This window comes from Chaetura pelagica, unplaced genomic scaffold (assembly GCF_000747805.2).
Source record: "Chaetura pelagica isolate M959 unplaced genomic scaffold, ChaPel_1.0 scaffold222, whole genome shotgun sequence".
Classification (NCBI taxonomy): domain Eukaryota; kingdom Metazoa; phylum Chordata; class Aves; order Apodiformes; family Apodidae; genus Chaetura; species Chaetura pelagica.
Genome location: NW_009952711.1, coordinates 6,034,840 through 6,051,891, shown reverse-complemented (window position 1 = coordinate 6,051,891; position 17,052 = coordinate 6,034,840). Strand labels below are relative to the sequence as shown.

General features: G+C 36.2%; 1 protein-coding gene across 1 annotated transcript in view; it reads right to left on the bottom strand.

The window, feature by feature from the left end:
* WDR72 (WD repeat domain 72) overlaps nt 1-8,613 on the bottom strand; it is a 94,091-nt gene extending 85,478 nt beyond the window's left edge. The window contains exons 1-5 of the mRNA XM_009994428.1: nt 8,461-8,613; nt 7,259-7,365; nt 4,205-4,283; nt 1,206-1,377; nt 611-687 (exon numbers count right to left, since the gene is read on the bottom strand). Coding sequence (XP_009992730.1) covers nt 611-687; nt 1,206-1,377; nt 4,205-4,283; nt 7,259-7,365; nt 8,461-8,613 — 588 coding nt within the window. The remainder of the gene's footprint in view (nt 1-610; nt 688-1,205; nt 1,378-4,204; nt 4,284-7,258; nt 7,366-8,460) is intronic.
* Nucleotides 8,614-17,052: the final 8,439 nt, after the last annotated feature.

The following is a 17,052-nucleotide window of genomic DNA, read 5'->3' as shown; positions in this document are numbered from 1 at the left end:
GTGATAATGAATATGGAGAAGGACTAAAGGCAGGTCATAGATAGCATCTGCTGTAATGAATATCTGCTAAGCATTCTTCAGTCAAAAACATAGCTACAACAACCTATAAACTGACAGTATCAAATTCAGAATGGCTAATGAAGATTAACACAGACAAGTGAAAAGAACAAGCAAGTTTGACGATGGAGAAATATGGTGTTTGACAGAACAAGAGTCTTTTCTAAGTACCATTTCAAAGTAAAAAGGAGTAAAAAGGATTATTTTTAGGCACCTTGATTTTAAAGGAAGGAATGGAGTTCAATGAATGGAGTAAAAATAACCAGGACAGAAGGAAAGCATTACAGCTTCAGCATCACGTAATATGAAAAGACATGAAGCCTGGGCGAAAGACATTGCAGTTTTCAAGGCAAGAGCCGTCCAGTGGCCCAACTAATTTTAAATAGCTATATGAGGGTGTGTTTTCAGAATTTTGTGACAAAATAAATCAATTCTGTTTAGTATATATCAAGAAAATAGATTTATTCATGTTCCTCTTCATTGTATCCTTTACTTGATAATATTACTACATTCATGTTATTGTTCAAACTGCTGTTCCACACCTCAAACTAACCTGTATGTTATTCAAAGATGAAGATAAGTCCCACACTTTCAGAACTCCAGTTACAGACACTGCAACCAATGAGTCTTCTGTGAAAAGTTAACAATGAGATGGTAAAATTGAAACCAAGTTCAAACAGTGCCTAACACCAAAAGAGAACCTTGGCATAGACACTGGTGTTCCATACAGCACTACAACAAGGGTTCTGTAAGAAATATTAATTTTGCACAAAAAAAACCCCGATATATGTAAATAAAAAATAGGCAAGCAAAAACTTATTTTATCCAATCAGATATATTCCAATAGAAGGCATAGTGGGTCTATTCATTTCCCTGATACTACAAAATAATTTGTACTTATATCCAAGAATAGTTTACAACTAGTGTAGAGCCTGCTTGTTTTTTTCTAATAAATTTACTAAATTAACCATGACCAATATTTGGAGTATTAAAAACTTCTTCTTAAGTTTTAATTTTCCATTGACAACATCTTGTATATAAGGGCTGTGTAAACCAAACAGATTATGTCTAGTAGGATGGTACTATCAATACAGAAATATTTTATAACAATTTAATTTGCCTACATAAACACACCTACAATGTGTTACCTTGAATTCTTGCAGAGTGTACAATACACATACAATTTATCCAATCAGATTGGGATGATGATAAAGTGTGAAGAACACCTAAAGTCTTTGCATCAATAATAAGAACATCTTGATATTCTCCACAGCAAAGCAGCCATCCTTCACCTGTCATTCGGAAGGAGCAATGGTAATACTGTACAAACAGAAGAAGGAAATCAGCATAAAGAGCTACACAATCATACATGTGTATTTTCCCCATTAATCATGCCATACTTGGAACTGTAATGTACACTTGTAGCATTACTAAAAAAACCTAATGTACATGTGAGATCATACACAGCTTTGCTAGTGACACAAGCATTTCACCTGCATTTAAAACCATTTCATATAGGCATACAGACTAGTCAAGGAGTGCCTAGCACTGAAAACAGGATCTTCCCTGACTAAATACTGGACATTTTTTTAAGCAATCAAGGTGTTAATTTTCATTATAATTTACTAAACAGTCTGTGACTTGTTTCTCTGAGGCCTAATCTCTCTCCAAACATTTGATCAACTTCAGCTTTCAAGAGGAACATAAAAATGAAAAAAAAAATAAATCAGATGGAGATGCAGACGATTCATAGTGAAATTATCCATTATTTTCCAGGAATAATTTCTACTTCATGAGATATTCCTCATTATGACACTAAATGCTCTAATGTTCAGAAGATTCATTCTTTCTCAATAATCACTTAAAGAAAATAAAAAGACACATAGCAAAGTATTAAGGAGCAGAGATGACAGAGGTGTAGAGTGACTATGAAGATTCTTTTTTTGCTAGGTGTTTTATATGTGCAAGGACATCTGTATTTCTTGTACTATCTATCCATAATCATACACACGATTCCTATAAATGCATAAGCAGCTCCCTCAAATGAAATTTACAAGTAAATACTATACTTAAAGGTAACCATCACACAGATGAAAATAACTGACAGATCCATAAAATTGTGCCTTATTTACTACAGGCTCTCTGCACATTCAGTTTTGCATAGACAATAATTTTTGGTCTATCAGTTAAGTGCCTGAAGGCTGTATACAAAAGAAGCATAAAAAAACTGCAAATAGAGTAAGTATTAATACAGATAATATGAAATATCAGAGGTAGAAATGCTCAGCAATAGGAACCACTTGTAATTACTGTTACTCTTAAATTAAGCGTGAACTGGAAGATTGGTATAGTCAGTCCTCTGAGAAAATCCCACACTTGTTAAGATCCACAAATGGTTAAGAGTTGACCCTGGTGTTAAACTTAATTTCAAATGGCAAATATTCAGTTTGCACTGCTTGACAGCTGCCATTTATAGCTGAATCATCTATACTGAACAAAAGGAATCTATTGGACCAGATAGGTCAGTAGCTTAATGAAAAACCTACTAAAACATTTCCTAAAAATAAAGCAACAATTTTTAAATGGTGATGCTATCAAAAACAGTGTGCAGTAAACCTCCCAGACAATAACATTCTGTAGGAAATTACTGTCAAACACTATTACACCATAAGCAATCATTCCCAATGGAACAACAACAAAACCTACAACAAAACAAAACCACAACAAAAGCCCCCAAAATAACCTCAAAAATTTTAATCAATTTTTTATAAATATCTGAAGATTGCATTTTAAGAATAACTTCCCCTCCTAGCAACATCTACTCTTTGTCCTAATTTTTCCTGTTACATGTTCCTGTTTCCCTTTTAGTCATCTTGCCCAAGTTACAGGACAAAAATCTTTACCTAGAGAAAATTAGACTTAGCTCACTTCTCCTAATAGAGAAGGAACAAGTTTCTAAAATTATTGGCTGCTTCTACTTGAAGGCTAAGAATGAAGATTCCACCTCTGATCTCCAGAAGACAGATCTGCCTATTTGTCTGCATAACTCCTCTGATCTAAATCTAATTGAGCAACAGCACAAAGGAGATCATATTGCACCTCTATTATATTTTAAACAAGGCATTGTAGTGTGTATATACATACATATGTAAAAATATATATGCTTTAAGCATACACAAACAAAAATGACAGAAGAATAACTTCTTAACATTCTATGCTTTTTGTGTATATGCACATACACATGTATGTACAAACATAATATTGAGAAGTTACTCTTCCATCATTTTCATTTGGCAATTTATCCAAACTTTCTCTCTTCCCTTCATGATTAGCAACTGTGTGCTAATTCATCACCTCAACCAAAACAGTGTCATGAAAATACAATGTTTCTTCTGGAAGCTTTCAAACATTTTTATTCTAAATTCCTCAACCATATACATACATGTATTTCAAACACACCCTCACACTCCAAAATCTAGATACTTAGTGCACCTGGATAGATGTCTGAACAGACACTTGAAATTATATGAAGTAATATATAAAACCATTTGGCCTTTGAAAATAACTGATGTGTCCCAAGTTCTGTGATGAATGAAAATATATTTTTGGGAGTGGGGCAGAAGTTGTTTGAAGGTCAGCAGTTGGGCACCTAAACCTTTCAAACATTTAAAATGCATCTTTCAGCAGACTGCTTCACAATGTTTGGCTAGATCACTTGTACTTCTAAAATGTGTCATTAAAAAAGCCAACATTAAACTTGAAGTTTCCACACAATGTTAACAGAATAAAGACTGATACAGCTACACAGGGCCCAGACTTTACAATAACTGCATTGATACTGCATTCCAGACATTTGCAGTTTAAAAATACAATCGGCTTCATTCCATTAAGTTCAGAGGAACATAAATCTCTCATCAGGACTTTTCTTAAAAGTCAAAAAAAAAAAAAAAAAAAAAAAAAAAAAAAAAAAAAAAAAAAAAAAAAAAAAAAAAAGAAATAAAACTTATGTTGCAACAGTTTGGGTTTTCTATTAGATATGTTGTGAGCTAGACATCTAAAATTGTATGTTTCTGAAGAATAACATCTTAATACAGCAAATCTCCTCTCTAATGAACAAACATATGCCATGAAAAGTTGCTATACTTACATAGATTGCTGTATGCCTATAGGGAAGCCTTGCGTTCTCAATGCACTGTCCACTAGTGACATTCCAAACACACATCTCCCTGCCAAAGATAACTTTATATTATTCTCTGTCATTGCCACTCAATTGGCTGGAATAATTTTGTGCCACCAAGTTTTTCTTTAGTGCTGTACTTAAATGCAGTCTGGCCGTTTACGTGGCCTTTTGTTACAGATTACTGGGTAAGAAAGTGTTGTGGTCATTAGCAGGGGATGACATACACTATCTGTTTCTTTTTGTTTTGGTAATTACACCCTGCTGCCTTGCAGCAAACCTGACTTTCAGGCCAACTCTGATCTACAACAAATTGTGGGTATACTGCCATTACAGCTCGTCAACACATCACTGTAACTATCTGTCGTTGGAACTACATCCTCCTGAAAATGATTCATTTCACTGAACTTAAACCACACGTTTTGAAAAACATAATACATCTTCTGCCATACCAGACTTCAACTCTTGAGAGGAACGGCAACTTCTGTCAAGAAGAAACAGTGCCACCGTGAGGCTATTCCTGAAATGTGTTTGATTCAGCACTTGCTTCTTAACGTAAATATCTATGCAACACCGTAGATACGCTTTATTCCAAACAACGTTAATGTTTGAGAAAGACCTGTTAGCTACTTCTCCAAATCTAGAAATTATTCAACGTGCTATGGGACTAGACCACACATGAAACACAATCAATTTAGATGTTGGAAATGAGGTTGTGTGAGGGATGTCATAGCTCTGCAACCAAATGTTACGTTTTGATGCTTTTACATTTTCTTTGAAGAGCAAGCATTATTTCTACAGTTGAAAAAGTCATTATTTCTGAAATCACATTCTAAGACCTTTTCTGTAAGAGACAAAGAACACACTGCAAAAATTATTTTCATATTTCAGAAATACGACTTAGTGGTTCCCATTTTAATCTACACAATTTCACATTTTATGATAATCTAAAAATATTATTTATAGTTTTCAGCTAAACAAGAGCAATGAAATCTATACATCTGATGTTCAGTTTTGCTTTTAAACATTTCAAGGCAGTCAATTTCCCCTTCTTTGTATCAGAATGACAATTATAGGAATATAGCTAAAGCAGTTGAGTTGATACAAACATGCAAACATGCACAAATGATACCAGAATATAACTTCAGCTTTTGCATGCTGCACTTAAATTACTGTATTTACTAACAAGGAGCAAGTGATACTGCATGTTGATAAACCTGTCCTACACCATCTGCTATATGCACGCACAGGACATCAATGAAAAGTTCTGAATAATTATTATTAATACATAGATTTCCATATAAAAAGTTCATAAATACTGTTCAATATTCATCCTTCTGGGATAAGTCAGTTATACAAACACTTAAGAGATTCTGAATAGGGATAGGGGAAGAGTATCATCTTCCACACAATTTCCTCCACCTTCAACGCAAGGAGATGAAAGCTTGAAAATGGCAGAAGTGAATGATTCACAAGCAAGAAAATGCAGTTCAACAAACCCTGCACCTGCTAAAGATGAAGCTTCCTATTTGTAATTATCTCATCTCTATGTTGCAGCCTTCCAGGGATAAGTGATGGATGTTTTGCCCTTTTGTAACACAGATGAGAAGTCAGCAGTAATTTGGTAAAAGGGAACATTTAAGGGGCCCAACAACCATTCAGTCCTACCCATACATTCCAAGCATGCTCTATAATCCCTTCAGGGGCAGAACCTCTAGGATATGAACATCTCTCTGTATGGCATTTCTATACCAAAAAAATCATTTGTTTCTTAATGCTTTTCATCCCAACTTTTTGGAAACACAGTATCATTTACCCCAGTATGATCTGGAAACAGTACTGTACTGACAGAACTTCATAAATAAGATAAAAAATAGTTTCACCTATGAAACCTTGAGCAGAATTGTAGGAAACTATGCAAAACTAGTTCTGCAGACTTCTCACCCTCCTTTCTTCACAGAACAGATGGAACTGTTTACCTCTACCTGTCCTGTGGGGCAGTCTAACCTTTGAAGATTAAGAAGCCTGAACCAGTTGGTTCAAGGTATCCTCTTCTATATTCATGATAGAGTGAGAGAATCAGAGATCCTAGCAGCTCAAAAAAAATAAACAACCTCCTCAGTGACGAAGTAGTGTAGTAGCTTTTAGGTACTGGAAGGTGTAGCCTGAAAAAGGACACTCTTAATTCAAGGAGGTTTTAACAGAGCTGCCCTGTTACTTGGAAGAGATTAACCCAAAATGAGAGAAGAATACAATTAAACAACAAATCAAAATTGTTTTAAAAAAGTCCCTCAGGAGGTAAAAAGCTAGTCCTAACTACTTTCAACTGCTGAAGCTCTGACCAGATGTGCTTCAGATCCCAGCTGAAAAGATAATTAAACAGTCGAAGAGAAAAAAAATTATTGAATGCAGACCTAGGAGTACTGCAGAAATTAGTTTGACACAAGTGATGGACCAAGTCCCAACAAACACATAGGAGAAAAGCTGCAAGATCAGGAGCCTCAAAAAAAGATGTTCTACAAAATAATAAGTCAGATTTAAACAAGGACACAGAAAACAGATGTCTTTTTTTCAAGGGAAGTCTTTTCTGTGCTTCCATATGTTTTCACCGAGCAAGCATAACCTGGATCAGAGCACATTAGCCTTTTGTACCAACTCAATTCTGAAGACTGAGTTCAGGAAGGGACAGAAAAAAAAGCACCATGATATCAAAGCACTTCTGAATCTGCCAGTTCCCTCCAATAGCACATTACTCTCCCTTTGAATGAGGCTTAGCTATCCCTCTGAAGATTTTGTTCTCCTAAGTAACTGGATCTTCAAATTTGTCAAGCCCTTCTTGTTGTCCAAGAGATGAGCTCTTAGACTATTGTATATAAGCAATAGTCATTGTCCTAAATAACTGCTATCTTTTTCATATAATGGAACAATAGGATTAAAATCCTTCTGCCAAATGCAGAATCTGACCTACATCTGCTTTATATTTCACAATTTCAGAAATGAATAATGGAATATTCAGTTACCTACCCATTTTCAGTAGCACTTACTACATATGGCTGTTTCTCAAACTCTCTTGCTTTTGCCAGACAAGTTACAGAAGCAGTATGACCAAGGAGAATTTCTTTAGATGAAATCTAGGAGAATAATACAATTATTTAACTTTAACATAAGATTTTTTTATATAAGCTAAGGAGGTCTAAGAGCTAGAGAATACAACTTGTAGATGTTTTCATTAAAGAGTAACTGTCAATCTGTTTTATATTCTTATGTTCTTTAGTCATGCTTCTGGAATGTACAAAGATGTGGATGGATTTTGCAGTTTGCATCAAGTAGTCTTTGTATCCATTGGAGTCTAAAAATTGCTTTGTCTGAAGAATTTATGGAGTGTCAAGTGTTACAAAACAGGCAATGTGCAGAGTATCTCTGGCCTTCACCCTAGATATGCAGCAAAAGCGTAAAGTGGGGAACTGATGTAGCAAAGCTCTTAAGTATGTGTTTCATACAACGTGTGGAAGTAACTCCCTTGATTAGCTTCACTGCATGCAAAGATAGAAATAGAAAAAAAATAGCCCCATAAAAGTGCAAACTAAAGCTGTGCTATATTTGAGCACAAATGGGGCAGCCAAATCCAAAGAGAACAGAACCATAGTTTAGGAATGCATAACAAAAACTGGAACTGCTTTAACTCTTTTCCATTTTCAAGAAAATAAACATGTCAAAGCAATAGCAACGACATGCCAGGAGGTTTGCAACTTAGTTATATCAAATATATATTTCATCTTACTTCTTCCATCTTTCTACAAATGTTTGGATTGTTAACCTGTTAGATATCTCTGGTTTTATACATAGGTATTTTTTTCCTTAGACGGGTCACACTACTCAATTTAAAACAGAAACAAAAAAACCAAACAAAAGGAAAAAAACACAACACTATAAAAGACAGGATTTGTGATATTTGTATATGTTTAGTTGCTGCCATTACTCACAGAACACAATCTCAAATGATAATCCATAGGTCCTAATAATCTATTAAAAGTTTTCCACTCTGCAAATACCTGATTGCTCATACAGGCATTTCAACACTTTTTGCTGCATGTGTTTCCCATAACAAAAATCACACTATTTTTAAAACTTAACCTAAGGAAGTGCAAATCTGAATAATCTCATTGTTAATAATAAAATATAAAACTCCAGTATATTTGGCAGACTGTAGCAGAGTGGACACAAACCTTTAATTCTGATGAAAGATCCCAGAGACATATGTGTCCTTCTTGACTTCCTGTAACTATAGTCTGCTGGTCATCTGTAATCATAATAGCAGTGATGCTGTGAGACGGAGCTATCTTCCCCCATACTGCCACAGCCTGTACTGATGCCTTCATAGTCAGCACCTGAAAATAGAAAAAGTTATCATAATTTTAAGTAACAGAAAAAGTAATAAAAAATTTACAAAAGGCAATTTAATCAACAACTGAAAATAATACTGCAGGAAAGTTGATGAGGCATTGAAACAATTTATAACTGTTGCCAACATCACACTAATAATTTCATTAAGATATCTGTCCACTAATAGCTTAAATATGTAGCAGGACAGTGATGTGCCACTATTTTAAAACCAGGGAGTATCAAACAGGACCAGAGCTGCCAGGGGGCCACTACCATCACAAGACTGAAGTATCAGCAACAGGAGTTGTGTGCTGCCCCATACATCCTGGTTTAGATCTGATGGGTCTGTGTCACAGTCTTCTTCCTTCTGCTTGCTAGTTGGATTCTGCATTAGTTTTGTTTCAACCAAAAGCTTTGAGAAAGCTGCAATCTCAGTCATCTCATAAGGTTTCTGTCACACAGCTTGCTGTTCCAATTTCCATGTTCCTAACTGTCTAACATATTCTATCAGTATATGCAAAAATACCTTCAAAATGAAAAAAAACATCATCTGACTACAAATAATTTGGCATTGAAACAGTCTACTCAACTAAAAAATAATGTATGTCCTACTGTTAAGACTTTTCATGAAACCTAGTAACACATCCAACAAGCATGTCTCCTTTGGGTCAACTTAAGGAAAAGGGTTGATTGCTAGAAACAGACACATGAGCAGTATCTTCATCATCAATATTTTTACACAAAAGACCCCCACACTAAACTGCCAGGGTCTACCTTAACCCAAACACAAACACTTCCCACATATACAAGTCACCTGTATCAAAACTCCCAAATCCTGAACTTGAGCATACATCAGCTCCCAGCACTCCTTCCTATATTCTGTGATGGTTCTTCTCTCCCTCATTTTTGCCACAAAGCCTGTGCAGGTGCTTCTGAAGCATCTGTTTACTTCCCTCCTCTTACAGCTTTCTGGAGAAAGTGCCAGAAGATTGTTGTCACCTGCACTTAACTGTTGTCAGCTCAGTAGCAGCTGAAAGTAGACAGCTGAACATAGACAAAAAAGTATCTTTGTTGCTGCTCCTAAAAGTTCCTGCCATACAAGCAGGAATAATCAGGGGCAGAGGAAGAGAAATCTAAGAAAATCAATTGAGGTCAAGAGTTTATTAAGGTAAATCACATTTAGTTTCATTTAAAAATCTTTGTGAGCATATCACAAAACACAGAGGTGTTACTGATTTCAGCTTTAGAATGTGGCTTTTCTAAAACGTATTTTTAAATCTCTAGTCATATGAAGCATTGTGCTTACAGGCAAGCACTGAGGTACCCAGTTTATGTGCTGAAATGAAGGTTGTTCAAGCAAAACTCATAATGATAAACTGGAGGAGTAGATTCTATTATTATTTTTGTATTAGCTAAGCAAAGAAAATTCACCATTTTCATAGGGCTTATAAAATGATGGCTGCCAAGTTACCAGTCTGATAAACCAAATCCTGAGTCATTAAAATGTATTTTCTTGCACATCATGTAATCATTTATACTTGCTCGATTAGTGTAAACACCTTAAGGCAGCAGAATTCAGGTTTGTACTGCACTAAATATGAAGTCATAAATTGCATTTTCTTGTAAAAGAGGCATAGAATCAAGATTGATGTTCTTAGCAGACCTACTGCTGAGCTAGTGACAAGTAACAGAGAACTCAAAGATGGTCAACAGAAGTTAAAAATTAAACAAATTTATAGAATTTGCTAATGTGTAGATATTCATTTGCACAAACTTGTTTTAGATCCCCATGAGTGTAATGAAATAAACAGCTGCTATAATGGACAAAAACATTGGTTATATCGAAGAATTAATTTAGACTGAAATGTTACAAAAACATTTTGTACTTTTACCTTTATATTACAACTGAAGAATAAAAGAAATGGAAAACAAAAGGTACGTGAATTTACGTGTTAATTGTAAGTGTCCTTTACTTTTTTCTTTTGCTTCTTGGTTAACTTTTCTTTTGGATTAACATATTTTGATGCACAAGAGAAGCATTCTGCAAGAAAGCTTTGCTTTAAGAATAACATGACTTCCCTAGAAGCACTGTATACTCACATGCACATGTGCACATTTCATCTCACAATAGCTAGCTTTATCAAAGATATTTAGTGATGCTGATGGCACCTAAAGCAAACTTTTATATATATATAAAATCAACAGATATTTATCTGACTGTTCCTTTAAAAAAGGTAAAACTCTTTCTACAAAGTCAAATATTGCCCAAGGCATACCCAAGGTTCATGTAGCTTATCAGCACATGTCAAATTCCTTCAGCTCTGCCCACTCAAGCATGTCTGATTTGCAGCATTAACCCATAATTCAACTTTAAATCAAGTTCTTTGGTCCTAGCCCTCACTTTCCCTTGCTGTAAGCTAGTAAACTTCTTTACCAAAAAGAACTCCTTCATGACTGAAGAAGAAAAAAATAAAAATATTCCTTATTCATAGTTAAAACTATGCCAATTCATCCCACCACTAACTTGTCAGATCTCTACCATCCTGTATCTAGTTCTATTAACAATTTTCACTCTGAAACCACACTACAAATGTCTGTTAACCTGAAACATTGCCCCAATTTGCACCACTTCAAGGACTTTGGCTGTACTACAGCAACTCTAGATCATTTGTAAATTAAAACATTAATTTGGGAAGCTGAGTACACAACCTTTTACTCTACAGAAGCTGTGTGGTATTTAAAAGTCTAGTCAAAAGCTTTAAGGGGCCAGAGAGCAGGAGGTCTGACCTTGAATGCCTTTCTAAGCACATATTAATGCAAGTGCTTTTCCTCATCATTGGCTTTTTTGACTGGGACTGGTCATGAACTGAGTAGAATGGAAAAGGTCAGATTAAACCATAAAGAAACAGTGCCATCATAACTCAACATATGCTTTCCCCACAGAGCCCTAATTCCAAGCATATCTTGACTCTGCCTCCTCTACTGACCTTAAGAAAAAAATAAATATTTGTTAGCTTCTCTATTAGGCTCATCTCAGAGTTTCCAATCACTGCCAAATAATTACTGCTTAACCTCAGGCTCACATCCCTTTGCTATATTTTCTCAAGATAAAAATTATAACCCCGAGGCAGGTAGCTTGGGAACATATAGGTTAGAATGGAATAGTCCTTAGGTCTTGGGAGCATGTATGCATATATGCTCAGTGATTTGAAGTGAAAAATCTGGCTTCTCTTTTGCCCCTGCTAAAGCCTGCAGCTCACATTCCCTGTCAGTCCTTCCGTTCAGATGACAGTCCGCTCAAAAGCATAAAGGAAGCTTTCCAGTGTAAGCAGCCCAAACAATATTAAACTATTAACTTCAGTTATAAGAATCATATTTATCAAGAAAATGCACACCCTGATTTTTAAATCAATCCAGAATTCACCAGTTGTCACATATATCAAGGTTCTTAAAACTAGGAACTGAACTTCCCAGAGACCCAATCTCAAACATCTCGCAAAATAAAACTGTGGCTGTGACAGAATCCTCCATCTCATAGCTACAGCCCACAAGAGCTACCAAATAGGAATTTATAGCTTAAAGGAGAAAAGACATTGTACAACAAAATATCACTCTACACGTAACAGTAACCCTGCCAAAAACCTTTTCCAAATTTGTGTGTATACTTATTTCAAGATTTCTGTGCATCCTAAACTATCAATAGGAGACCAGATGTTTCAAAGTCCAGCTAATACGTGGCAATCAATGTAGGCACAGGAGAAAAGGCAGAAATGGGCTTACAGTCCTTAAAATATTAAGAAATAAGCAGCACTTAACTGTTTGTATTAGGTTAAAAATAGAAATATTTCTAAAAACAAACAAACAAACAACAAAACAAGATAGGCGGGGCAAATTCATTAAAAAGAATTATCAGATTTTATAACAGCAGTACATGTCTTCTCAATTTAGAAAAATGTTACGTGCTTAGGCCTCAATATTCTTGATGGCCAAGCAAAATAATATAAATCCCCCTCACATACACCCCCATAGATGCATCATTGGAGTGAAGCTGGGAAGCAAATTTCTGGCAGAGCCTGGTAGGTTTTCACAACAAATTTCTAAGGCTTGTGTGTTCCTAATCTACCTCATTCCCCTTTTACCATCTATTCTTTAGCTTTTTCAGACATTCTTTCTTAATGTCTATATATTAAAAAGTAACTTGCTTTCACAACTTTCTCAATCTGCTTTATGATGTAAATGTCACACTCTCATTATGGATGTTGTCTGTTATCTCAGGTAATCAGCAGAGAGCCAAAATTTTCCAAACAAAAAAATTATATTCATCCACTGTCCACAGTGTATAGCAAGACCATCCAAGATGTATAAACAATAAAGTACTTTGCATTTACAAAATTTTTAATTATAAAAATATCTGAAGCACAAAATCTAAAGATACAGAAGTGATAGAGTGCTATCTTCATAAGCCTGCAGATGTACCACACTGATGTTCATGATGCTGCTCACAGATTTGCTATTTATATGTTGCTATTCAGAAGCCTATTGTGTCCACGAATCTGAAAATACACATCAACACTACTCTGCAATTTGTGAAGCAGCAGGGTACATGTGCATTTTTATAGGTGTGAGTGATGGAATAAATTAAGAAAGAGAAATACAATGCTAAGAAAGATGCTTAACACAGAAATGGGAATAGAATGGAGATACAGAGGCTACAGTGGAGAAGGCAGCAAGTGTAATGCAGGAAAAGGAAAGATCTATGAGGCTGGGTAAGTGAAAAGGAAATAGAAATCAAAGAAATTACACTGAAGACAGTGAGACAAGGGGAAAAATAAAGACATTTGATGTTTAACAGATCATACAAAAGAACAAACAGTGCCCCTTTAAGATGTAAAGTCTACTCTCTGTAGGTACAGCAGCAAAAATATTTCTATATTCCAAATATTTTCATTGCTTTCTAATCACATGGCAGGCAACAAGTATAACACTCCAGGAATCAACATTTCTATCCTCCCACTTCCTTCTGTCTTAATGTATTCTGACAGAACCCTCAGTATTCCACATCTTTCTCTCTACTTCCCTTCTCCATCCTGGAGACCCTGTCTGCCTGCCACTGCACTTCCAGTTTAAGATTTAATGGGACTTCCCTCGAGACCTGTCAGGGCTTCACCCTAATCGGCTGGAGGAGTCACTGTTGAGTGACACCCAGATCTTCCCTGGGGGGTGAACATACTGCTTTTGCAGTCCAGGGGAGCAAGAGACTGGGACTAGGAATCAATACAACCCATTTTAACTAGCAAGAACCACCTAGTAATACCTTGTTTGTATTTCTTGAACGAGTGACACGAGAAACACTTATTTCATTCCACACAATAATTCACCACAATCAGAAAGAGCACAGTAAGGGCAACACCATCTCCCAGCTGCTGATTACATCAAAGGTTTGCAGCACAAATTCAATTTTATGATGTTAATCTCAGCCTGCCACTCAGAAATTTTCTCTGAGGGATATGATTTTTCTCTGGATTTCATTTTAAGAATGATTTTCTTCTTCTACAATCAATAAAGATATGTTTTCATCAAAAGACTCTATCTTGGCAGAATTCAATTGGCCATCTCAAAACCTTTTGGTGACAGAGTATTAATTAAAATCGCTTATGTTGTACCTAAGCTGGAAAATGGGGCAGTGAAAACATCAGCAACTCAGAACACTGGTGCTTTACACACTTTCATAAGGTATAGTAGAATAATCTTCACCTCCTTAAAGTTACTGTTTTACCCCATAAACTGTTAGAGTATTTTAAGCTTGTTTGAAGAGAATCATGAGATGTTCTTTCACTAAGTAGAAGAATTAAAAACACATGCAAAAATATAAATTCCCACTTTCTACAAGTGTCATTAAAGACTTCAACAACAAATTTAATTATATAATAGCTGTTTAAAAAATTTAGACAATTAATACACATGAGCTAGATACCTTTGGTTTTAAAACACATACCAAGGATCCTGTTCATTTGCAAAGTTTATTTGAAAATGAAATACATTATACAAGTGTATTTTGAGCCATAAAAGATGTCTCTAAAGAAAAAAAAAACCCAAAACATTTATTTTGCTGTCTAAAATACAGCATTTCAATGCACTTTTAACTACAAGGTAGGTACCTACAGGAAATGAAATGTGACTTAAGCACTACATAGAACTACACGTTAATTATTTGCCACTTACAAAGCGTTAAGCACATGAGTAGTATCACTTAAGTAATCTTCAGTGGAGTTACTCATATTCAAACGTCGAGATGCTTTGCAGAAGACTAGCTTTAATCAGGTCTTACAACATTCACTCAACAATTCTTACAGAAAAGCACACAACAGAAAAGGGCCATTACTTTATGCAGAACTTAAGCCTTGACTGCTACAGAATTGCATCTTACTGACTTAAAGACAGACTTTCACCTTAGTTTTATATACATTAATTATGCCTACCTTTATTTAGTGTAAAAGTTTTCCAGGTGACAAAGAGCTGCTTCCTTATGCTAATGAAGAATAAGCTCCTCAGATTTTCTTAATTATGAAGTATTTTGAGCAAAGAGTCAGTGATCCCAACATAATCCCACATAAATCCAAGGGTCTACTAAGGTGGTGTTAACTCCAAGTTTATGGCCTACATAACTTGGAAAGTGTGGACAGCAATAAACTTTTAAGTCTGTATCAAGGCTTCCCATAGATGCAAACAAGAGTTACATATAGTCTATAGGAAATTTACTTTCCTTTTTATGAAGTATCAAAGATTCTACAATAAACAAGCTATAATTAAGGCTACAGAACCCATTCTTACTTACATTGTTTTAACACAAAGAACATAAAATCTGGTAAGATCAAGGTACATGAAATCTAAACAAAAAACCTTAGAAAATCTCAAAATGGGGGGAAAACATGCACCAAAGCTCTGAGTTACTGATTTTGTCTTCCTTAAGTGACCTTGAACTCATTTACGATAAAAAAAAAAAGTTCATCAGAAAGGTAATGTTTTTGGTTCAGCTACATTGTACTCTGGAATGTTTAAACAACAAATAAAATTAGAATCAGATGCTGGAAATAAATCTACATTTCATCACCCTTTAGTTTTTTGGATAGTGGTGCAATCATCAGTAACATAATCAATTGCTATATTAATGAAGATCTCCTAACTGATAACAATAAGTCCTTATTTTTCCATTTTCTTCTTTGAATACTCTTAATGACCAAAGAGGCCTCTATGCAGTCTTCTTTGCTATGGGGCATGCAGCTGTTTAGTGTAAACAACTCAGAATGATTTACTATACATACACAGTCAAATCTGCTAAAGTAAAACGACACTTTTTATTATGAAGCAGAAGCAAAGTCCAAAACTGATTCAACGCACTGCAATGCAGTTTTCATTACAGTAAAATTCTATCAATGACAATTTTTTTCAGAAGAAAAACCTGCTCTCATCATGTAATCAGTCCTGCCAACTGCCACAAAGCTTTTGAGCAGGACCAGCTCACCACAACAGCCATTTTTGCAATGAGCATTCCCAAAAGATCACAGCTCTGTTCCAGTAGCATTGCTCACACGCTGAAATTCTGTGCTACATTAAGAAAACACTACTGCTGTCCCTAGCAATAGCTAGAAAAGTAATTGTGACAGAAACACCAGAAGGCTCAAAGTGAGCTGTTCTGATTCATTTTTTAAATAAGCAAGTTTCAAAAATCTCTAACCAAAAGTATTTTCAAGAAAAAAAAAACCAACAAAATGGCTGTAAAACAAATACAAACTTCTTTCTACTCTAAAGTTTTGCATCTACTCTTTGAATAGCACTAAAATAACAGGAAAACTTTTCCCCATGTTAACGAGCTACCATTTTGAACTCTGATGTGTCTGCACTTGTACTGCTTCTCTCCAAAGTCCGCTGAACAAGCCGCTAGATCCCCTGGGAATCAGAAGTCTCAGGTATCTGACATCAGAGATCACAGCTGAAATACAGCGAAGTTATCTACTTGATGCTAAACACAGAGGGGACCAAACAAAACTCCCAGGAAGTGGGGTGAAATTTACCAAAAGAAAGACACAGCTGCCGCAGCAGTCAGAGAGGCTCAGCGCCCACCAGAAGTGTCCTGGGCCCGCAGCCAAACCCAGACCCACCGTGGCAGAGCCGAGCCCCAGGGCGGCCGGCCCTGCGCGTCTGCCCAAGGTCAGCCCCGCAGAGCGGCCCGAGACCCCCCGGGGACGAGTGAGAAGGAGCAGCGGGGACAGGTGACCGAGAGGAGCACAGCCCCTTACCTCCTGCGGCTCCGGGCGCCGCGGGCACGGGAGGAGCGGCAGCGAGGGCGCTGAGGAGCGGGGGAGGGAGCGGGGACGGGTTTTATCCCCTCGGGAGCCGCTCCCAGGGCGGCGCGTGCCGGCGCCAGCTCGCGCCCC